The 24,870-nt window shown below is 43.7% G+C and overlaps 1 protein-coding gene across 4 annotated transcripts in view; it reads right to left on the bottom strand.

The window, feature by feature from the left end:
• The window catches only part of ARHGAP44 (Rho GTPase activating protein 44), a 503,523-nt gene that overhangs the window by 219,670 nt on the left and 258,983 nt on the right, over positions 1-24,870 (bottom strand). For all 4 annotated transcript variants that reach the window (XM_069200331.1, XM_069200329.1, XM_069200327.1 and 1 more), the window contains exon 2: positions 3,660-3,699. In XM_069200331.1, coding sequence (XP_069056432.1) covers positions 3,660-3,699 — 40 coding nt within the window. The remainder of the gene's footprint in view (positions 1-3,659; positions 3,700-24,870) is intronic.

Consider the following 24,870-nt stretch of genomic DNA (forward strand, 5'->3'; position numbering starts at 1 on the left):
TACAAGGAGCAGTGCAGCAGACCTCCTCCAAAGCAGGGTAGTCCTCACAGAGCTGGTTTTCCTGACTCCCTGCGCTAGCCTTTCTTCTGGTCTCTGTCTCTGTCTCAGAAGACTAGGGAGTTCCCCCAAATGGTCCTTAGGATTTATAAGGGGCCAGCCTCACTGACCGTTTAAGAGACCAACATGTTCTAGACTCAACTGGGTAGAGTTCTTAGTCCTTTGTGGGCATCAGGGGGTTCTTCCTTCCAGTTGACCATGGCAGCCTGAGGGTCCAGCAGGGAAGTGCAGAGAAATCACCAGCAAGAAAGAGTCTCCCCCTTGTGCCAGAGTTTTTAAAGGGGAGAGGAAGGTTCCAGAATTCAGGCAGCCCAGGCCAATCGTAGGATGCCACATCACCTCTCCACCCTGTCCTAACCCTCCTGCACAGCACACTGGGCTAGTTCCAGGTGGTGTCAACCAGAAGCCACTAGTCACATCTCCTGTGGGGACCTTACACCCCTCGCTGACATCACTGTCAGGGCCTTCCTCACTAGATTTTCAATGGTTAGCCCCTCCTTTGTTGCCTCCAGAGGTTAGGACTTCTTCCTTTGGTAAGTGGGCTTTGGTAGGCCTATTTATGTTACAGTGTGACAGCTGAATGAGTGATGCAAATTATTCTGTTCCACCCCTTTCCTCCTCAAGAGCTAGGTGTAGTGCTGTTAATTGCTCCCTTTGCATTGGGTGGCCTTTGGTCCTGCTGCTGGAGAGAAATGAAATTAACTGGGCACAGCAAGGTGACAAAAGGCCTGGGATCTGATCCTGAGATGAGCCATAGAAATATGATTTTGGAAGACCCATAAATGTTATACATATCTATTTGAAACTTGCATAATTGATTTTCCTGCACAGGTTACACCCCAGTTCGGTGCATCACTGGTCTCTGTAGGCCAAAGGGAAGCTAAACTGCACTGTAATGAAGTGTCACTACAGACAAAACTGTAAATCACACTGACTTTCCCTATTGGTGTACACTACTATCATTAGAAGGCCTATCCCAGATCAATATCAAATATAGAATCTTGCAGAGTCCCAACTGCATCAGACTACCATTGTGCAGGTACAGGGCTGCACACAATAGCTTTCCACGTGCAACCTGCACGCGTGTGAACACGTGTTCATGTGTAACCAGCCAAGTGTCCCTTACACTTGCTGCATCACAGCAGACTTATTTTAAAAGGTGGACACTGGTGGTAAACGTGCAGTCCATTTGCCATGTGATTACAGTGAGTGAGAGACGTGGTGAAACTCACCCACATTAAAAATCCCAAAATCATGTGACCCAAAAATCAAACAATTGCAGCGTAGTAAATGGGCGAACCGAATTGCAACACCACCTAATTGATTCTTACCCTCGTTCATTCCCCTCAATTGTCAATGGCCTTGTTCCACAACTGCTTAAACAACATCTCGAGCTGGCTATGCGTGAACTCACTTAAATTCAACAGCAATAAAACTGATGTCAAGTGCTTTTATACAGGAAAATCCATGCACCAACTGCAGACATTTTTTGGCCCATCAAAGAGAACTCCGGTAAGGAATCTGGGAGAGTGTGTAAATAGCAACCTTTCACTTATGAGCCAAGGTAACAAACTCTCATCTTCCTGCTTTTTGTTAATGAAGACAGTTCGCACATTTCTACCTTTACTTCCCAGCCAGTTTCGCCCACTAATAGTGCAGAGTATCATTCTAAGTACATTTGCTTAAGGAAATGCACTGTTTCTGGGGACTCCAACGTACCTTATTAAATGTCTCTTTCCTAGTCAATCCTCTGCTGCTAAGTTAGCGCTCTCTCTACCAATGGGCACTTCCACCACTCCAGTGGCTCCCTGTGCCAAAGTGTATTCAATTTAAAACTTTTTGTATGGCCCACAGAGCTCGCCACTGAGTAGGAATGTGCTTTTTTTCAGGATAAACTAGTATGCTATGTCCCCAGCAAATCACTACACTCAGCCAACCCTAACTTCTTTAATTTTTCTAAGTTCAGCAAGGCCTGAGCAGACGGCCACAATTTTTTGGTTCAGACTGCTCAACAGTGGAACAACTTGCCTCCGACTCTTCAAGCCATAAGCCATCTCTATACTTCCAGGACAGCCCTTCCTACTTTTAATTATTCAGGATAATCAGCGACAGAATGCCTTCTGTACTTAACAGCCGTTCTTTATAAGTTTAAGTAATAATAATAATAATAATAATAATAATAATAATAATAATAATAAAATAATAAAATGCCTAATATGGTGGCATTAACTAGTGTTGTTTGCCTGAATTCTGGCTTTGGTGTAAGTACTGCAGGGACATGAAACAGACAGAGACAGTGGGTGTGTTTATTTACATGTATTGGTTGAGATTATGGGTACAGTTTGGTATAGCTTGTTGACTTATTGTTTCGGTTGCCAAGCCACCACTATAGAAGGACTTGTGCCAGATGGTTCTTAGTACAATAGCAAATTTAATGTTGGATTGGCTCAGTGTCCCTCTGATTGCAAGGACTTGGGGCCATATTTATGGCAATGTTGTGCAGTTCTGCATCACTGGGAAAGGGCAGGAGTTTGCCTTATATAAGGCATAATGTGTATTCCTGTCCTTTCACTGGTGGACAATGGACTGCCTACTGCCAATGCAGACACCCTTCTATGGTGCAAAAGTGCCTGTGCTGCATGCAGGATTGGTTTTGTGCAAGAAGGGGCACCTTCCTGCACAAAAACAATCCACAAAAAGACGAAGTAACGAGGAGAAACAAAGGTATTTCTCCTTGTTACGCCTCACCTGGGGAGGCGTGTCTTTTTTGGCACATTCCCAGGTTTACCAGGTTTGGTAAAACTGGGAATGTGTCAAAAACCATGGGAGTTGCGTGGGAGCACCCATGCAACGCCCATGGAACGCCTCCCTTGCACAGAGTAATGCAACTCAGCAATTTGCACTATGTTGCATTGCTCCAGAGTTTTGAAGTCATTCAAAGCTACGCAAATTGGCTTTGCGTGGCTTCAGGCATTTGACTCAGAGGTCTGCGTCATACATGCACCACACTGGGTGGTGCAAGCATGATGCAAAGCTCTTATAAATATGCCCCTTGGTTCTTAGATCAAAGGTCACAATTCTGCCTTGCTTCTATGTCAGGAACAAAGTGAAGCTTTTCCAAAGTCTTTTTGGGTGGAGCCAGCCACAGAGAAGCATTTCAGGTACAATACTACAGCCACTCCTTACCCCCTTCCTTGTGACAGACCTGTTTAGTAGTTCTCAGCCCACATTTGACTATGTGAAATACCAGTTTCAATGATAAAGAAGTGTAAACACCCAATGTGTCTAATTTAGGCATCCCAGAATGCATCTGTCATTGTCAAATTCTGCAGAAGTTGCGTATATTTTCTAGAACAACTGAAAATGGGATTATTCTGGTTCTGAATCATTGAGATAATCAACCAGTCCAACCTGTATTGTATAATGCGTCAAATTCAGGCATTATATTGAGTTTACAATTTAAAAATAGATGATTTTAGGATGCCACAGACAACAGAGAAGCAAAACAAAATATGTGCCACATAGGTAAAGCAACCAGGTCCATCCACTAGTCATAATTATTCCACCTCTATGATTTTAGTGCTGAGAAAATGCCAGCTTACCTGCAAAAGGTCATCGCTCAAGACTTCAGTTTTTTCAGCCCTAAGTGGGAAAAATTAAACAAAAACAGTTTGAAAAGTATTCACTGTATGGCGGAACACAAAATGTATAAACTTCATCATACAATGATTGATGTCAGAGGTATCATATTCCACTTTTTTCACCTTTCGTTTTATTGACACTGTTTAGACAAAATACCATTTAAAGCTCTATAGAGAAAATTATGTTCAGGTAAATATCCAGAATACGGATGTATTCTATTGAGGGAGTTCTGGATTAAACTAAAGACAACAGTGAATAATGAGTTGGCCATATTGCTTGGAACCCTGTAGTCACATAAGCCCTCGCTCTCTCTAATGTCATGCATTTTATTTGTTTCCTTATTCACACACCCTCGTGAATAAAGTAAGCAGGGAGGAGATGTGTTGTGAGGCAATAGGATGTATGTATGTGGTATTTTTATAGTGCAAAGCTATCCAAAATACAAAGAAGCATTGTAAAGTGCCAAAGACAAACACAAAGTCAACATGTGATAGCAGAGGCAGCTGGTGTGTTGACTGTTAATGAACTGGGATGTACTGTTCAGTCACCCTCTCATACCCTTGTTATGTGCACTTGTTCTGATAACTCCTCTATGCCCACATTTGTATGGATGAAAACATAATGGGCCTCCTAATACCCACCTTCACCGCCACCTGAGCTCGCCTTCCCTCTGTAAGCACTGTGATTTACAATAGATTACGATAAACTTGGGTATTTCCTGGTGTGATATCAAAGCAGCTGACAACAGAAGTAAGAATTTGTTATTTTATGTAACGCAGCCCAATGGAATCAAATATGACAGACATAATTGTAGATAAGTAGGTATAAGCAACGAGATGGCAAGCGATATCATAGACAAGGAGAGCGAAGCTTGAGTTGTCCATGGTTCTGAGAGTGAAAAGTCCTGTGTGAGAGACATCTCTCCCCTTGTGGGACTGTGCGGGGAGAGATGTTATGGGGTAAATACACAAAATATATTAAGACACAGAAATGAGTTCTGGAAAACTCTATGGTTGAGCCTCCCTCTGCTTCTGTTTTGCCAGCTGTCCACTCTTGTTGGGTCTGTTTGCCTTGGGGAGCCTGCACTGAAGGACAGCAAACCTCAATGCCTGTTCATTGGCCTACTCCAAGCTTCTTGGTCATGTCCTTAGCTACGCCTACCGACTCCACAGACATTGGGGTCATAAGGCTTGCCTGGCCTAGCTTGTGATTCCTGAAAGTGATAGGTTTGCAACTAGCTAACGTGTATTAGCACAGCATTACCTATCAATACCTTGTATCCAACAGGATATATTTTACACAACACTGAGCATGGATCCAGCAGCCACAGCCGTTGCTTTCAACAATTGAGCTGGCTTGTCGAGGCAATATTCTGGTACTGCACATTTTATTTATTTATTTATTCTAACTGACCGAACCAATATAAAGGAATTCCTTTATTGCACAATTCATCAAAAATTTAATTTACTTTATAGTTACTCTGAATGATCAAATAATGATTTACAAAATCCTTTGCAAACTATCAAACCTAGTAGCCAGCAAAAATACAATTTTTGTGATATATGTTGTATGCAAGGACGCAATATGGTTTGGCCATTGTGAGGTCCTTGGTCATCAGGTGATGCCCTTTTATGTATCCATCCTGATGGGACTCTGAGAGACCTCCTGTAGGTGTCAGATGTGCCAGACTGGCAAGGTGGGGCTCTTACATCTTTCGGCCATCCCAGTGCGGCCATGCGATATGTCTTACTGGCATGGCATGGAGCTCTGAAGTGTCTGACTGGCTGCTGCAGCTCTCTGAGATGCCTGCTTGGTACATTGCAGCTCTTAGATGTGTTAGATCTGCGTGGTGGGGGCTTTGAGGAGAGTGATCGGTCCAGTGGGTCTCTTTAGGTGTTGCAAATTTTCAACTAAAACGGTATTTAACTTTATAGTTCACATTGTAAAGTGTGTTATTTTGATCAATGGCTTTTGCTGCAATCAGTTCTGACTTGAGGTTGTGAATATCAATATTTGTATTTTGCCAATGTGGGCACATTACGGACATTGATTTTTGCTGCTGTAAAACATCACTGATTGACCACTGTAAGCACTTGCAATGCAATAGGTCTCACATTTGTAAGAGTGAGAGCTATTGGAGTTGTAAATGGTAATGCCTTTTACCTATGTGTTTTAGTTTGGAGTTTAGTGGATGTATGCCAGGTGCCACAGCAACATTCCCAACCCTGTCACTGCAGGAGAGAGGACACAACAAGGCCACCATCTTGGGAGTGTTTGCCTCATTCTTACAGTCTAGCTGTGATAACCTAGAAATGCAACCCTTTCTAGTGTGTTTGCTTAAACCTTTATAGCACCAAACAAGTCACAAAGAGGCACCTTTGTGGCATTTAACCCGAAGAATAAGGGGGTCAAAAGTGTTAGCAGAGGGCAGCCATATATTTCTGTGTGTTAAACTTTTAAAGGAATTATTCCTCTACATTGACAATACCCACCTAACTTTTAAAAACACTGTCTACAAAGAGAATAACAGAAGAAGCAGCTTAACTGCAAATGAATTATAGTGATTTTGTTAAGAATGGCACCTGCTTTGCAACGCTAAGAAATGGCAGAACCTGTATTACCAAGTGCTATATAAAAAAAATACGAGTTATTCCCAGACTGCCCCAACACACACCACACAAAGAGCCCTAGGGGAGAGGATGTGGTGTAAGGGCCAGAGCTGCTGACCTTGGAGCTGGGGAACACGGTTCAAGTCTTGGCACTGGCTCAACATCCTGTGATTCTGGGCAAATCAGGTAATCTCCCATTGCTACCAAAAATGAATGTGTTCTTGTGTAATGTAACCAGTGCTCATGTAAAGCACTATAATACCTTTGTATTAAGTTTGCACTTTATAAAACTGCAAAAAAAGAAATAAAGCACTCCAGTGCCTTTGTGTTGTTTTCACGCTACATAAAACTGCAAAACAAATTATCCTGACATAGCCTTTTCATCTCTGGAAGGTCGATGGAAATGAATTATAGCGATTTTGTTAAGAATGGCACCTGCTTTGCAGTGCTAGGAAATGGCAGAACTTGTATTTCCAAGCGCTATATAAAAAAAAATATAAGTTATTCCCAGACTGCTGCATCACACATCATACAAGAATCCTAAGAGAGAGGATTTGGCGTAAGGGCCAGAGCTGCCAACTCTGGAGCTGGGGAACACTTTTCAAGCCTCAGCACCAGCTCAACATCCTGTGATTCTGAGCAAATCGCTTAATCTCCCCTTGCTACTAAAAATTAATGTGTTCTTGTGTAATGTAACCGGTGCTTATGTAAAGCGATGTAAAACCTTTGTATCAAGTTTGCGCTAAATAAAACTGCAAAAAGATAAATAGAGCACTCCAATACCTTTATGTTAAGTTTGCTCTACATAAAAAAAATAGATAAATAAAAAGGACCTCTCAGACATCGGAAAGAAACATCATGTTGCCCGAAACCAATACAGCCATGAGCAAGCGGCGAGGCAAAAGGAAAAATAGTGCGCCAATATGAAGCTATCTGGCCAATCGTGCAATAATCCATGTAAAAGGGTCAGTTTCCAAGATGGTACCAAAACAGCTTCAAAGCAGGACAAACGTAAAGCATGTATCACCAACATCAAGGGATTTTTGAAAGGCAGGCCCAGGAATGAATGAAAGTGTTGTGCGTGAGATGGGACGTGGTTAAAGCCCACAGAATAGATTACAACAGGTAGTAAAGTATCCTCGACCGAAAAAGGGGCCAAAACAGTACACTCTACAATGTGTAAAACGGTGCTTAACAGCACCTGTCCAACCATCTTCCAATTTATTTATCTGGGATTTAGGTGTAATTGCCAATTTTACATCATGCAACGAAGGTAGCACAATTCTTCTATCTTATTGAAATTTTACTTCGGTTTTGGTGAGACTCTGCAAGGAAGTTTAAGTGAACGAAATAATCTAAGATCACGCGCACACACTACTCAACGCCTGTGAATGATTTAAAGGCAGCAGGCAGCATCTCTAAAGGGCTTGTTTTAGCACACGAGAGACGTAGCTTTTTCTGCACCAGAGCGGAATATTTGTGGGTGCATGACAATTACTGAAGGGTCTTTAGCTACGGATTGACAGATGTCAGTCAGCTTGTGGGTAATCGATCGCACAGTATTGCACACTGCGTTTCTTCGGCTGCCGGTTGCTCCCACCTTCTTGCTAGGTAAGCACAGCAGACATCTTCGTTGATGTAAGGGGCTATTTATACTCCTGTGGAGGGAGGGTTGTCTCCCTGTCCTTCAGCAGGGCAGCCACCATGCACAGCGTGAAGAACCAGGCCTCTCGCCGCCTGCTGAGCGAAGGGGAACACACTAGCATCCACTAGTAATAGGAGGGGACAGGTGAAATGTCAGCTCATGATGGAGTGGGTTGGCATGCATCCATGAATATGCGTCATCTTTCCCCTGACCTCAGGGTAATCTTGGACTGATCAACACTGATTTCTACATTGAAGCTGGCTTGTTGAGGCAATATTCCAGTAGTGCGCGTTTTTATTTTTTCATTTCGGTTGCTTTATATGACATTGACATGAACAGGAGGCATCAGAGCGCTTTAGAAGAGAACAGTTACCAAACAATCATAGTAGGAGTACATTAAAGATGAAAACGTGCATTAAGCGTATGTGGAGAGAAAGCAGTGCAGGAGGAGTACAATTTAGATAAAATATCAGAAAAATTAAAGCATATATTCAAGAGCGAGTGGGAGCTAAAGGAATTTAACCTTAGTGTTTTTGAAAGAGAAGAACTTCAAGTCCTTTATTGAAGGTAGCATGCCGAGTGTCATCGGTAGGGTCAGATGAAGATAGTTTCAAAATCATGGGGTGGTTCCGGAGATGAACTGGTTCATAAATCGCTCCTGTTTGAAGGTGAGGAAGTCCTATAAGAGGGATTGAGCATTTCATGCCCGTTTGGTGGCCAACATTTTCAATGCTACAGTCAGGTAGGCTGGTGAAGAGGAGTGCAACACATTGTGTGTGGAGGATGTAGTTTTAAACTGAGCTCTTGCCTCAACATGCAGCCATTGGTGGGTTAGCATGATGGGAGTGATGTGGTCAACTTTCTTGTGGTTGGTAACAAAGCAGGCAGCAGCATGTAGACTTGCCCTGAGTGTACCTAAGTGAACTTTGACGATGCCTGAGAGGGCCATGGTCACGCCCCTAAAGTCTAGAATGAACCAATGAATGTACAACTGATTTCAGGGCCTGTTCCTTGATGAGTTGCCTGAATTCCCAGAGCAGTCGTAGTTGGTCATTGCTGCAATGTGACTCTGTAGGTTGAATCGGCTGTCTAGGGCAAAGCCAAGGGAACAATGGAGGATTGGCGCTTCAAGCCCATGAGGAATTCCATCCAATCTTCTACAAATAGACTGGCTTTCTTCAGACATAAAAGGAATTCTGTTTTCTCACACTTAAGTTTAAAGTGATGATTTGACAACCATGATTGACTACTTATTAAGGTGTTGAATAGGAGGGTGATGTTGTTCAGAGTGACAACCTTCAGGTAGATATCACTTCCAGTTTATTACACAGTTGTAGCTCAGGATTTGTGGACGCTCCGAATTAGCCTTAAGGAAGCATGCAGGACTGAGAAACAACATTCAGTTAACACAACAACTGAACATCTTACTTTTCTGTTTGTCGCCCCTTCCCCAAAAAAGTGATCTGCGTTTCCGCAGTCAAAGCTGGAATGGAAAGAGGAGTCTGATGTAAATAAGGGGTCTGGTTATTTTGATAGCCTCTCTTCTGCCCCTCTAGGATAGGTGTAGTGAAGACGTGTTGAATGAATGAGAGAACACAAATAATCAGTGCTTGTAGTGCCAGAGCTTTGCCATTTTTCACCACGTTTCCACTCTTTTACCAGTTACTTTCCTTTATGTCACAACAATATGTGACTGCCTCCTACTGTCTTTAGGAGGTAAAGCGTGCCAAGGAATTAGCCATACAAAAGGCACTTTGAAGGGACTGAGAATATGCATGTAGCATCGAAACAGCAGCAGCAAAAGATAACATAAAATACCACAAATGCATGAACACCAAATATGCAGACTGGCTTTCATTCCTTGAGAGAACCACTGGTGTGCGGGGTAATGCTAGCTGGCGAGGTCGGTGTTGGCTGAGACTGAATACAAGCAGGCCATATTGGTTTTTACTGTGCTAGTAATTTGCTCCGATCCGCTTCCCTGTGAATAGGGCTGTTCTTGTACTCTATTGGGTCTGAACTCACAAAGACAATGTATACTCTGAAAATGCGAGCGTGCAAACTGGTAGCTTAGCTTCATGCAACTAAGTATTGGCAAGAACAATTGAAACACCGCACCATGCATACTAACTGAAAACTGAACACTTCATGTGATGTTCTTCCCTCTTCCACTGCATATGTACTCACTTTACCCCATCAGTAAAAGGTGAACAGTGTCTGGTCATGTGGGTAAGTAACCTTGAGTGTGAGCACGCAGAAAAATTGAGTAACCTAAATACTGGGACTCCCACTCACAAAGTGTCAGTCATTCCTTTGCCTGACATCAAGGGGTGTCTAAACTAGGCCTTGTAGTAAACCAGTACCTTCCTGAAAGAAAAAGAACAGACGATCTATCTGTCTGTCTGTCTGTCTATCTATCTATCTATCTATCTAGTGCAGCAAACACACTAAAAGGTTTTCTCAGTGCTGTAGACTGAGAGAATGAGAAAGGGATATCATTCTCTAGTGAGTGTTACCGCATACAAACTGAAAATTGCAGACATTAAGGGGGTGATTCTAACCCCGGCGGTCTTAGACCGCCGGGGCCAGGGTCGGCGGGAGCACCGCCGACAGACCGGCGGTGCCCCGCAGGGCATTCTGACCGCGGCGCTTTGGCCGCGGTCAGTGCAGGAAAACTGGCAGTCTCCCGCCGGTTTTCCGCTGCCCGTTGGAATCCTCCAAGGCGGCGCAGCTTGCTGCGCCGCCGAGGGGATTCCGACCCCCCCTACCGCCATCCAGTTCCCGGCGGTCCGCATGGGCACTGCAGGGGCCCCCGTAAGAGGGCCCCTAAATGTATTTCACTGTCTGCTGCGCAGACAGTGAAATACGCGACGGGTGCAACTGCACCCGTCGCACGGCTTCCACTCCGCCGGCTCGATTCCGAGCCGGCTTCATCGTGGAAGCCTCTTTCCCGCTGGGCTGGCGGGCGGCCTGAAGGCGGCCGCCCGCCAGCCCAGCGGGAATGTCAGAATTACCGCCGCGGTCTTTCGACCGCGGAACGGTAACCTGACGGCGGGACTTTGGCGGGCGGCCTCCGCCACCCGCCAAGGTCAGGATGAGGGCCTATATATTTTTGGTGACATTTTGTGAAAATATGTTGTTCGATGGTATCTTGTATGTTGTTTTTTATATGATGGCATATTTCAACTAAAAAACTCATGCAATACACCAGCTGGGGACCGATTTGAGCAGAAAGTGCCCACAGGAGGCCAAACCTTTGAGTGAAGAGCTTTATAAAAATCAGTGGTAAAGCCAATAAGATTGACGTTAACATGGCTTCTGGATCGGGCATATGCACAGTGTGCGAATGTTAAATGTTTTGGCTTTGCCTAAGCGGTTTGTCCAGAAGCAATGGAGCTCAAACACAAAGGCCTTCATTTGGACTTTGGGGGTCAATTTCAATGACTGCCAAAGCCCAACCTGCCAGATGACCGCCATATTGTAGGGGCTGGCTGCTTTCTGCCATTATTGAGGTTGAAAGCAGCAAGCAGTTGTTCTGACAGTTGGTGCTGCAGAGGCGGTTTCCTCGCCGGCACCACCACACCAGCAGGACTCCGTCCCCCATATTACAAGCTGCAATACGGCTTGGCGGAGTCCTGCTGGCGTGGTGGTGGCGGAAAGGATCAGCCAGGACCCATCTGCTCCCGGACATCCCCCTCGACTGGGAAGGTAAGTGGGCGTCCGAAAGTGGGGGCAGGGGGCCTGTGTGTCTGGGTGCGTGTGTGTGTGTTTGCGGAGGGGGTAGGAGGGTGCTGAATGCATGCGTGTCTGTGAGTGAATGTTAATGTGTGTACATGTGTATGGGGGTGTCTGTGTGGATGAATGCGCATTTATGGAGGTGTCTGTGTGGATGAATGCGAGTGATTGGGGTGTCTGAGTGCAGGTATGCGTGTGCTGCATGTGTGTGTGTGTGTCAATGCATGCGAGTGTGAAGAAGTGGGGGTGGGCGGGTGTGTATATGTGTGCATGTGTGGGGACATGTGTGCATGTGTGTGCTGACGACAGGAATGGACCTCCTGTTGCCAGGTGAGTGACCACCAGAGTTTTGGTGGTGGGGTGACCAGGGAAAGCCTGGCCTGTGCAACCTCGTAATCCGGACGGCAGGCTGAGGCCTGCTGTCGGGCTGGAGGTGCTCGCTGCCGGCCGCAGCGGTGCGACCGCATCTGCTGGCCCGGCGGGGTTGTGGAGGCTTGGCCTCTGCCAAGCCTCACAATTTTTAATGTAGCAGTCTTTACCGCCGGCTCCGCGGCGGAAGGACCGACACTGCGAAGCTGGCGGTCTCATGACCGCCAGCCTCGTAATGAAGGCCAAAGTATGTAAACAATGGATGCTAAAAAAAGGTTTATTTATCATTAGCACACATTTTAAGATGTTTGTGTCAGTGCTCACGCCCCAGTGCTACTAGACCCCTCACCAAATGATTTCAGATGTAAAATAGCCCCACATGTACAGGTGGAAGGACACACCCACCTAACCAGTTGAAAAACAGTGACACTAAAGTGCTCCTGTGGGCTGAGCCAAAAAGTGATCGATAATGTCTCTAGCCAATGTCTGTATGTTCTGGAGCAAAATGGCTGAAGGAAGTGGACCCAGAGTCCCTTAAAGGAAATATATGATACAATATAACATTTGGATGGTATATCTGGATTACTCTAAAGCCAACTGTCTCAAGCTCAACACCAATGACAAAGAAGCAGTGATCTTTGGCAAGACCACCTCAATATGGGACTACAACTGGTGGCCTGCCAAACTCTGACCCACGTTCAACACACATGCCAGAAGCCTCAGAATCATCACTAACAGCAAACTGAACATGACCACACAAGTCAACTCCATCACTGCATCCTTCTTCCATACTCGGAATATGCTGAAGAAGGTCTTCAAATGGTTCACAAGCAACACTAGAAAAAACATAATTCACACCCTAGTCACTAACTACTTCAACTACGGGAACACCCTCTACGCCAGGATCACAAAGCAATTCTGCAGCCAGACTCATCCTCAACCTGCCACACAGAACCCACAGCACAACATTCCAGGGAGCTCAGCAGGCTCCCGATACACAAACACGCTAATTGCAAACTCCTCACAGATACGTTCAAGGCACTACACAACTTAGGCCCCACCTATATGAACTCTTGCAACTCCTTCCACCAACCACTCAAACAGTTCTGCTCAGCTGGACTCCTACTCGCACACATCCTGCACATACACAGAACTAGATAAGGAGGACAGCTATTCTCTTACATTGCTAAAGTATGGATGTACCTCCCACTCCACATCAGAGCCTTCTCCCCTCTTCTTGATTTCTTCAAGAAGTTGAAGACTTAACTTTCAAATTAACCAACCCACCATAGGCAGGGCTGGGCACACACATGCACACTCAGCACCGGGATACTCTTGCGGGTGATAGTGTGCTTACAAGTACTAATCACATAACAAGAAGGTACAGCAGTGACAATGTGCCAGCTCTGGAGACTACAAGGAGAGAACTGTATTTTAGTATAGAAGCCAATGTAGAGGATGGTAAGATGTTCTGCAGGTCACATCTGCTTAGATTGCCTAGATCCTCAGGGCCAAATTTCCAAACATATCAAGACACATTAAAGACAGTTCTGAGGGGAAGCTACCAAGATAGCTAAAACTCTACAGCATGAACTTCGGGAAAAAAAAGATGCAAAGATTTATATATTTATAATATGGAGTGGAGATTTGATGGGAGGTACTACAGGTATTTAAATAAATGTAGAGTAAACGTACTGTACATGATATAGAAGGACTATATAATATGTACATGTCCTGATATGGGAAGATGAGCACGTGTCGATGGTGAGATGGCTCTGGGAGAAGAGGTAATGACCTAAGATGTGGAGGGAGAGAGTCGAGGGATCGGTACAGAATAATGGTGCTGTGACCCACAGAAATGGTAGTCACTACAAACTGCAAAATCAGAAAGGAAATGAAAAAGTTTTGGAACCACTCATAGGAGTAGTCATGGCGCAGTGTTGGTAACTTCGCTGAAAGATGAATTAGGTGCACGAACGTAAACATTTATATTTCAGTCAGAATCATCAAGCTTTTATGAACGATGGCAGATTTTTCTCTATTGTGTGTTTAAGGTTAGATGTCAGAACAAGGACGTCGACAGGGGAGGTGCAGGAGAGTGACCATTAGAAATGTGTAACTCGTCCTCCCAGTCATAATTTCGTTGGTATTTACTAACACTTCCAATGGATTTCTGCAGCACTTTACACACTAAAACCTATTGCAAAAATATGCAAATGGGGCGTGAAACCCCCCAAATATTCACAGGAAGTGAAGAAGAAGGGTTATTCCACAGGGAAAGGGAAAATAAAGTTAAAGTGAAATGTAGAAATGTGCTTGTTTGGGGTCAAGCCTACTCACACAAACGTGTGTGTGTATATATCTATATATATATCTATATATATATCTATATAAATATATATATATATATATATATATATATATATATATATATATATATATATATATATATATATATGTGTGTGTGTGTGTGTGTGTAACTTTGTGAAGCTCATAATATTCATATATCCAGGCACAAAAAAGAAGAAAACCTTTCAAAAATAAAGTTATTAATTGGGTCTCAGGTGTTTAATATGCCCAGGCCTAGTCGCATGAGGGATAAAACAATGGGCCTCTGAGAGGTAAAGATTCGCATCTGCTCATATTCAAAGGATGCTTTAATTCCACCCCCAAGGTCTTGTGGGCTGTAATGAGAAATATAATCTATACCTTCCCACTCAATGACTCATCCACTAATTCAATACAAGTACTGAAAGAAACAGAAAACAATGGGAAGAGCAACGAAGAAAAGTATGTTGTTACCAAAGCTGTAAGAAAATGTGAGCTACATTAAACTCAACCTTCATTCCATTTTCAGATCAGATAATTTCCTACAGATGGAGAAAGACTCAGGGAAGATGCTAACCCAGTCTTGGTCCAAAGTAGATAGTGATCAGCCCCTGTTGTCAATAAATACATCTCACCGTGTCTTCCACAGAGCGCTGCTTTGTGGTCATGATGTACGAGTTTACAAGTATTGTTAAAGCACCTGTGGATTCAGAGACTCTGTAGCCCTGGCACAAAAGGTCTGTGCATCTCTGAATTATTTATTTTTGTGATGGCTCTCCCTTGCACTGTGTTAAACTTCAAACTTTGCTGCTTCTTTCAGCCATATGTGAAGCAATGATGATAGATTTCTATTTTTTGACCAACAAACAAAGGTGATGGATGGGTGAAATACTTGCATTACTTTGCTCGCACAATTCGTGTTGTAAAAGCGCAACAACCATCATTAAATTATCCAACCACCAGCATTCAACTACTTTCAGCATTCAATTACTGACACAATCAGAACTAAACAAACACCACAGCAATAATTAAATAATGCCCATTATCATTACTAATGTTCTCTGTAATAAACATTATACTACCCAAGTATCAGCAGCAAATTACAACTGGAACGAGCAACTAACATAAGCTAACCCAATTCAATACTAACCTGCCCTACCTGGAACTAACCTTAAATTTATCCTCAATGATGCTGACTATGAAAAGAAGCTCGATGTCTGCGTAGGGTTAGGGCAACCTTTCTCCCTGTAAAAAATAGCATGGAATTTTATTTGATTCTATTCTCTTCAGTTCCAATTAATTTAAACGTTATTCAATTGTAACATGGTTTGAAGGAAAAAGGTGGCAGGTACATACGTATTAATGTACAACATTTATAACAAACGCCAAATGGACATCTTCGGCGCCCTTCAACGCCACTCCTGCACAAACAACACCCATATCTACCCAGGTCTGTCGGAGGAGTCCAACCAACTCAGTCACATATCATATAATAACCACAAACTTGACGGATCAAAAACTGAAATTCGGACCCCAGGCCATCAAATCTTCCTCAAGCAGATAAACTTACTACAACACCCTCATCTCCTTCAGCCAAACACTACTCACCAAATACAAATTAAGAAACCTGCAAGGGACGCCGGCCTCAGCTTTTGCTCTCAGATAGGGGCAGTAGAAAAAGCCACATTTTGCCACATTAAACACTCAAAACAACTCTACTGAACATCACCACAGACAACCATGTGGTGCAGGAGGACCACGCGTCAACTCTGGTATTGCTTATGGCAGTGCCTTATATGCAGGTATTCCCACATCCCAGATGAAGACATTGCAAAATCCTGAAAATGAAGCTTGCCAACTCATCTTTGAGTTAACAAAACCATATGTGGCAGACAATCTATAATGGCACCAAATGATCTCCGAGTAAAGAATCAAATTCAAGTTCTGCTGCCTCCATTACAAGTAGCTGGAAGTTTCTGACCGGAAATGCTTCCAGGAGAAGACTGAAAAGCAGAACCAGTGTAAGATCCAGTTCCACCAGCTCCACCGGAGACCCAGTGTTAAATATCAAGACCCAGAAATAAGAGCAGAGGTGACTGGAGGTTCTCAGTGGTGGCACTCTGTCCCCATAATCACTGCGATTTGACACCAACACTGCTCTGTCCCTCATGCTCAACAGGCAGAAACTTAAAAAACACCAATTGTAGAACAAGCACACTCCACCGTCCTCGCTACAGGCAGCCTCCAAGGACCAGTGCCCCCAACATACACCGGCCTGGTACAGCACGGGTCCTCTTCCACGGCTTCACCGCTGCAATTTATAACCAACCTCAATGACCGTGTGTGTCATTGATGTAACCCATGTTATCGATGTTTGTGCAACTATGTCTGCAGCAGACACATTATCCTACTGAGCTATTTTACAAACAGTAATCATAGCCGGGTCTGCTGGCTTCGTGGACACATTCAATTAGTGAAGGGGCCTGTGTTCGATCAAATGATCGTAGGCTGATTTCCATCGAACCCTTCCAGTCTGCCATACTTCAGTGGTCGAAAAAAGGTGCATCACTGACCAGAACATATGCTCAGTCACTTGGCAGGGAAGCCCCACACCTCAGTGATTCCATGCAAATTGAAAGGCGATGGAACACTGGTTCTCCATTAACTGAATTAACCCCTACGTGCTACACAGAACAGACAGGTCATCACAAGACACAACGGTATTTGGTTACGATTGTTACAGTCAATGAGAACGTCCAGGCCCGTTTGAGAAGGCAACCATCGGACTTCTGCGAGCGCCACGAAGCCACACAGATAGCAGAAGTTCACTACACAAATGCAAACCTCTTATCTGTCAATAGTGCTAAGATGCTCCTCAAGGTGCACGTCTGCGCGCTGCAGCAAAATCTGTTACTTTATGTCAGTTTCGTGACAGAGCACAATTTGTAATAAATTCAAGTGAACACAACAAAGCCCTGTGGATGAACTTGGCTTGTGCGTTTTGTACAACATTGAACCAAAGAGCTGCATAAGCCCTGCATTGACAACCGAGTCTATTTATATACCGAGCTGCCTCTAATAAATATACCACAAGGCTTTTAACATGTTAGGGAGTAATTATCTGTAAGTGCATTAAACTCCCTGGGCTATCCTGAGATCAGCTCCAGCGAGTGTCACACAACATGCATCAGGGTTCACCGCGGCCTGGATGTGCAGGCAGCCTGGAGGGTGGTTGGGGGGGCGGCGCTGAGGTAGAGACGCTCATCAGGGTGCAGAAGAGGCACAGTGGGAGGGCTAGAATACTCAGTGGAAGGATCTATGTGAAAGTATACAAACCAGAGATGTTCATTACCTCAATCCCACAGTCAGCAAACCATTAGCACAATGTTTACTATATCTTCCGCCATTTGTCCTTTTGTGTAGAAGGAAGGTGATGGAATTCCTCTTTGCCCTTCCCACCCATCTTCCTCACATTCCTGCGAAAGTTATGTATGTAGGAATGCATGTATGTATGTAATATTTCTATAGCGCACCTAGTCATAAGGCAGCAGAGCGCTTTACAGTGTCACAGATCAGCTGGGTTGTGGGCGGTTAACGGGTAGTGACCAGCCCGCATTGCACTAAAGGCTGTATTAGTCATCTTTTCATGGTAAAAGGCTCCTTAGTTAGGGTGACCAGATTTTGAGGAGCGAAAACCAGGACAGGTCAGACATAAAAGAAAGACTAAAGACTTTACTCACTTTTATATCTGGCCTGTCCCCTTTTTTGCGTAGATTTGTGAATGCGTGTCTATACATGTGTGTTTTTTTATTTTATATATATATATATATATATATATATATATATATATACACACACACACACATATACACACACACACACATTTACAACACTACATATAAATACTATTACACTACAATACAATACATATAAAAAATTAGCTACGGCTTCACCTCCCACCGTGCACCCCCAAACTGCCCCCCCTCTCTCTGTTCCCCAATCCCTCTCTCTGCTGGGAGCAGACAGGGGACTGTGTTGCCTGGTAGTAAAAGATAAATTACTTTAATGATTTCATAGGTTGTAGGCGTCTTTAACTTGTGCTTCCCTAGATGATCTAACATCTTCCCAAAACCCAGGACATTTATTTAATGGTCTGACCTTCGTCCCAAAAAGCGTGCCATTTATTTAAAATTAAGAGAAGCGTCGGGACACCGGGACAGTCCACTGAAAACCGGGACTGTCCGGGGAAATCCCGAATGTCTGGTCACCGTATCCTTAGTGGTGAATTCAAGATTTTCACAAAGGGCCGCCGTGGAATGACACAAGTACATTTTAGTGTCAATAGTTTATAAGTGGAGACATTGCAACAGAAAACCTCTAGACATAATAGCAAAACACACTGTGTTAAGCTGTAAGTGGTTATATACATTATTTATGGAGTGATTGCTAATAAATAGGTGAGTAGACAGGCAATTCTTAACTAGGGATAGTGTGTGCAGGATATAGAGTTGGTCAAGGCCCGTGTTAGGTGCATGGGTGGGAGGGCAGCCCAGTGATCAGAGGGGTGTCTATGGCTATGTCCAAGAAGGGCTTTGAATCCCAAGCGGTCTATAGTTCTGCCTTGAAAGCAGGAAGGGAGGATTCAGTTCAGCCTTGGACAGAAAGGATGCCCCAATGGGGAGGTGAAGAAGAATGACTGATGAATTTGTGAGGTACGACAGATTGTTTTCGGCCAGAGAAGGAGGAAAAAGTTAGCAAGAAGCAGAATTTATGTTGAATCCTAGCAAGATATGGTCTGAGTGAGGTAGGGATGCGAGACACGAAGTACAGCTTTGAAGACTAGGTGGAGAAGACTGGAATGGCCCAGGGTTGTTGCAACCCCAGCCTGTCTAGTGACAGTGAATCAGAGCACAGAGATGCGGAAGTTAACAATAATGTTGCTAGGGGAGAGCATGCAGCAGGTTTCAAACTAACAGACTGCGCAGGAGTCCCCTGTGCTCATTAGAATGGTGCTGGTGAAAGACATGGCTGAGTGGAAGCAACGGTGTGTGAACCTTCTGGATAATAACCAACAGCCTGCCAAACAGTAGTATTGGAGGTTTCATGAACAGGCTCATAGTGGCAGGGGGTCCTGTAGAAAATGTATAAGTTAAAGTAGAATTGTTTGTACAATAGACTGGCTAAGGGATTGTGTAGAACACATGGAGGTACTGCAGAATGTCTCGGAAGTACTCTAAAGTAGGTAGGAGATGGTGTCCCACAGATTCGAAGAGCAATGGAATGGCTAGGCCTCCCTGTAGAATGACTAGACAGTACGGCGGCATGCTTAGGTGGCTCTGTAGCATGGCTAATTTGCTGTTGCATGGGCAGCGGTACTGTAGAAAGGCTCAGAGATAAAGGAGGGTGTCTAGGATGTGAACTGCAATAGTACAGAAGAACGGTTGAGTATGGTTAGGAGGAGCAGTAGAACTGCCTGGAGTTACTATAGCGTAGCGTCTTCGAGCTGGCTCAAAATGACATAGCACACTTGTTTAATGAACTGAAACAAAAAGAATTACATAAAAGACACAAAACGGGAGGAAAGGGATCCAGGAGGCCTAACTGTCATTGATGGGCCCTACTTTACTCTAGCTAGGTGAAAAGCTAGACAGAGTATTTCAAAACATCACCATGGCGATGGAAAAGGCCTGATCACCAAAAGTTGCAGTACATGCCATGGGTACATAGAGTCTGTATATGAGATGCTTTACGGCATGGGCAAAGTGGCAATTACCCAGGGCCACCACCTTCCAAGGAGCCCCATGGAAAAGTGAGTTTTCTTTCTATACCACCTCTATTTCTGTAACTTACACTTTGTCCTTTCATATGCCTACCTGTACGTCTCACTCTGCCCAGGATGATTTTAAGGAATTTTTGGACCCCAGCCCTCAGCTGTTTTTCAGTGACCCCGTTTTTGCAAGTTTGTTTGAGATCGTGCATGCTAGAATCAGTAGAAAATCGGCAATAAAATTCACGATTATTCTGAACAGGGGGCATCAAAATATGTTTTGTCCAGACCACAGAAATCCTTGAGATGGCAATGTAAATGTGCACTGAGCAAGCCAACTTAAGGGGGAGCACCTTTTTAATTCATGTGCCAGGGATTCAGGAGTACCCCTCTAGGCCGCCTTGTAAATGCATCCATTGTTCTAAAAAAGACTCACTACTTAACAGTCAGCCTAAACTTCTGATGTTAGGACTAATGTAGTCTCGCTTTGGGAGGCCCATCTGCAGACTTGCCGCTGCTTCTTGAGCTAACAGAAGTCTTGCAAAAAGCTTTATTGATCAATCCAAATTGATTGTAGTCCAGCTTTATTTAAATAGGAGCACTGAACACAGGATTGCAATGTGTTCTTTTTGTTGGGAGTGAGGCAGAAAGGGGAGAAGGTTTTTTCTGATAGAAACATAGCTGGAAACTTGTCTGATAAAAGATGGCTTTTCACATGGATTCTAATGTACGTACATACCTGGCCAGCAGGGGGGGCAGACCTCATGGCAGTGAACCATTTGTTCATGTTCAATCTGGTGAAAGCCTGTTTGGTGATGCAAGGATTGTCTTCGCAAGATTGATTTTTAAGAAAGTTGATGCCTGGGTAGGACGTGCCAGAGAATATCTATGGAGCACTGTGGACTGATCAGAAACTACAGAAGAATAGTTAGGTGACCTTGTAAAATGGTTATCAGTTTTTGTACAATGGATTGAGGCACAGTAGAATGGCTGTTAGCACAGTAGGGGGCATATTTTAAAGGAGTGGTGTCGCATTCAATGCAGTGCCACTTTTCTAGCACCCATTAGCGAACCCCTACCGCCACCATGTTGCGCCGTATTTATTATACGGCACACCATGGCGCAGGGTACGGGCAATAGCGTCAACATTTTTTACGATATAGATGTACTTTGCAGGACTAGCAGCAAAAATGTTGGTGCTAGTCCTGCAAAGTACATAGAGGCTCATATTAATAAATGGTGTTCCTCCTTTTAACGCCTGGTCAGAGCAGGCGTTACAAAATGCTGCTAAAAATGGCGCCAAGAAATCTTTTAGAATTCATTGCGCTTTTTTTCGCCCCCACCTCCTTGCATACTTTATGCCAGGCGAAGGCATAATGTGGCGCAAGGGTTTACAAAGTGGTGTAATGCATGTATTGCAGCACTTTGTAAATATTGTATGTTGATTTTTGAAGCCTAATGCCACATTAGTGTAAAAAAATGATGTTAATGTGGAGCTAGAGCTTCTTAAATCTGGGCCCAGGTTTGCAAGGATGCACAGCAAAATGCTACAGATCTACAGGGTCTGTGATGTGACGTCCTGTGTCATCGCCGAGGGTGCTGTCAACGAGGGGTATGTGATGTGTAATCCTGCAATAAGGATGCACTACACAGCAGCAGTTATGATGAAGCTGCAAGGAGATGCATTGTGCTGCATCGGCTCTGCTCATAGGACCACAGCTGGGCTGATAGAGCACCTTTATACCAACTTCCAAGGGTCAAGGACTGGGGTGGCACCACTTTTGGTGTAAGACTCCAAGCAACCTGAGTCTAGGGTTCAAGAAGGTTGGAGCCTTTTCAGTCCTTGAGGCTCTGATCTGGAGGCCGGCCAAATAGCCTTTGGAATCTTTCTGGTGGTCATGGATTTAAGTTTAAGAAGCAGGCCCAGTCCTTTTCAATCAAGCATCAGGCCAGAAAGGCAATAGAGTACTAGTCTTTCTTGCATAGCTGCACAGCACTCCCTCTGAGTCTTTCACAGGTCCAGAGTTGTACTGTAGGGTCCGAGGGTCCAATATTTACACTTTGTGGTAGTTTTGAAGTAGGAGGTTTTGTACAATTAGACCCCCAGAGGAGTTTGGAATTTCCTTCCTCCCTGCCCTGGACCCAGCTTGCCTGGGGGCACAAATGACTAGTGTCAATCCTTTTGTGAGTGTGCTTAGGGAGAGGCTTTGTGATGTACAAGTGTGGTAGGTGACAGCTCCTCCTCCTATCAAGTCAGAGATGGCCAATCTTGCCAACACCTATTCCCCCTTTGTCTCACTGTCTAGGAGCAACACACAGTGAACGACTGCCAGCTACACCTAGTCATGTGACCCAGGATACATGCCACAGGCACCAAATGAGTTGGACAATAAAATGCCAATTTCTAAAAGTGTCATTTTCAGAATTGTGAAATAAAATCCAATTTCACCATCAAAGAGGGTTTTAAATTATAATTCTTTAGACACCAAACACAACATTCCTACTTGCTACCAAGTGAAAGTTATCACTTATTAAATGTAATAAGGTAACCCAACATTACTTCGTGGGAGAGGTAGGCCTTGCAGGTGTGAAAAATGAATTTAAAAGTGTTTGACTATCAGGACATGTTAAACTTGAAAGTACATGTCATACTTTTTAAATACACTGCACTCTGTCCTATGGGTTGTTTGGGGTGATTTATATGTATAAAAAAAGAATGTTTAGACCTGGCAAAAGGTTTATTTTGCAAGGCTGGAATGGCTGTTTAAACTGCCTATACAGGCAGCAATGGGAGGACTGAGAGGTTTAAAAGACTACATAAGTGAGTGGCACAATAAGGTCTGCAGGCCCACTAGTAGCATTTAATTTACAGCCCCTGGGAACATGTAGCACCACTGTGTTAGGGACTTAAAAGTAAATTAACTGTGCTAATCGGATGTAAGCCACTCTTACCATTGTCTAGGGAGTGAGCCCACATACTTTAGCACTGGTTAGCAGTCGAAAGTGCACAGTGGCCTAAGGCCAATAAAAACTAGATGAGCAAAAATAGAGGGGTAAGGCAAAAGGTAAGGCTGACAGGTCTAACACAGGACACCTCCTGAGGCGGTGGAGTGGAATGGCTAGGAGTTACTGTTAAATCACTAAAAGAAACAAAGTAATCTAAAGGTGCCCTTCGAAATGGTTTTGAGTCTCTCCAAATTAATCTAAAGGTGCAGTAGCATAGCTATTGGCAGGACTGTAGCTGCTGGTAGAGTAGAATGATTAAGGGATACAGTAGAATGATTAGCAGTTTCAACAGAACAGCTATGGGTTACTAAGGAACTGAGAGGGGTTTCTGAAAAACGGGTGAGTTGCTGCAGAATGGATAGGAGTTACTATAGCAATGCACTGTATTTCTCTGATGACTCCATAAACTGTTTTGTGTTACAGAAAGACCTACCAAGAGTGGCCACCCAGGTTTCTGAAGAAATTTACAATTTTGAAGATCACAAACAGACAGCTGCAGTGCTTAGTTTTTAAAAGAATAAGTGGCCAATATTTTGTTAATAAGAAGCTTGCAGCAGGCGTTATCGAAGGTCTGGTTCTAGAATACCAAGGTTGACTATTTTTGATTTCACCTAATGCTCCTTTGATTCACCACCAGGCACCTCTCACCCCGTCATGTCACTATTTCAGCTTCTGTTTAATCTCTGTTTTCTTTCTTAGTCACTGTTTTTTCCTCTTTCTCATCCTCCTTCTTTCTACCCTTTTGTGTTTTCCTCTTGGTTGCTCTTGGTCAGTCTGATGAAGGAAAATAAGTTCTGATCTCCAAAGATGCATGCCTATGGGTCTTATGTGCAACCACCAGCTCAAATTAAACACTGAGCAGTAACACAGCATACCTAGAAAATGGGTTCAGAAAACAGTGTATGAAGCAAACAGTCTTAAAATTGTACTGTGGCCTAGGCCTGTTACAAATCCAGCTTCCGCAAGACAAATTACGGGATAACAAAAATTCATATTTACAGTACAATGGTTATTTGAGAAACATACTCATAACTGAATTAGCTCTCAATTGTCAAAAGAATTGTGAGAAGAATGAGTAACTCCGGCAAGGATTGTGCAACACAAATCTCAGACGAAGAAAGGCATACAAATGAACAAATAAAGATAATACTCTATATAAAAACAAACTAGATCTGGCAACATTATTAAGTCTCTAAAGTTTTAAATAAACAATACCCCTTGCATCAAGTAAAAAAAAACACTAACAGTGGAAATATATTACCCAGCAATTAATGGAGCTAATACAACAATTTTCCATTACGTTTTTTGACATATCACTGGTTTTAATGGTCAAGGTAGAATATTACATTTTGGCACTACTCATCCTTCTCCTACAAATAACACACCCAGCCCCTTCTTACCATGAAGACCCATGCAGGTTTTAATGGAGTTCTCAGATAATAAACTTCAATTAAATAAGTCAAAGGTTGAATTCACGGCTCTCACCTCATGGTAAAGTTGGTTGTGCGACAATGCCTTTAAATTGTGGATATAATGGGGTGGCGGCAACCATTCATTGCATATGAATATTCTTCTTATTTATTATCTCCACACTTACGAATTTAGCAGTTTGTGTATACATTATGAAGTGGACTGGTTTTTCACTAACCCAATCTGTTCTTTTTCTTTTTCATATAAGTAATGATGGTTAGCAGCTTGCACCAAATGGTGAC

The sequence above is a fragment of the Pleurodeles waltl genome, chromosome 7 (genome assembly GCF_031143425.1).
Source record: "Pleurodeles waltl isolate 20211129_DDA chromosome 7, aPleWal1.hap1.20221129, whole genome shotgun sequence".
NCBI classification, from domain to species: Eukaryota; Metazoa; Chordata; class Amphibia; order Caudata; family Salamandridae; genus Pleurodeles; species Pleurodeles waltl.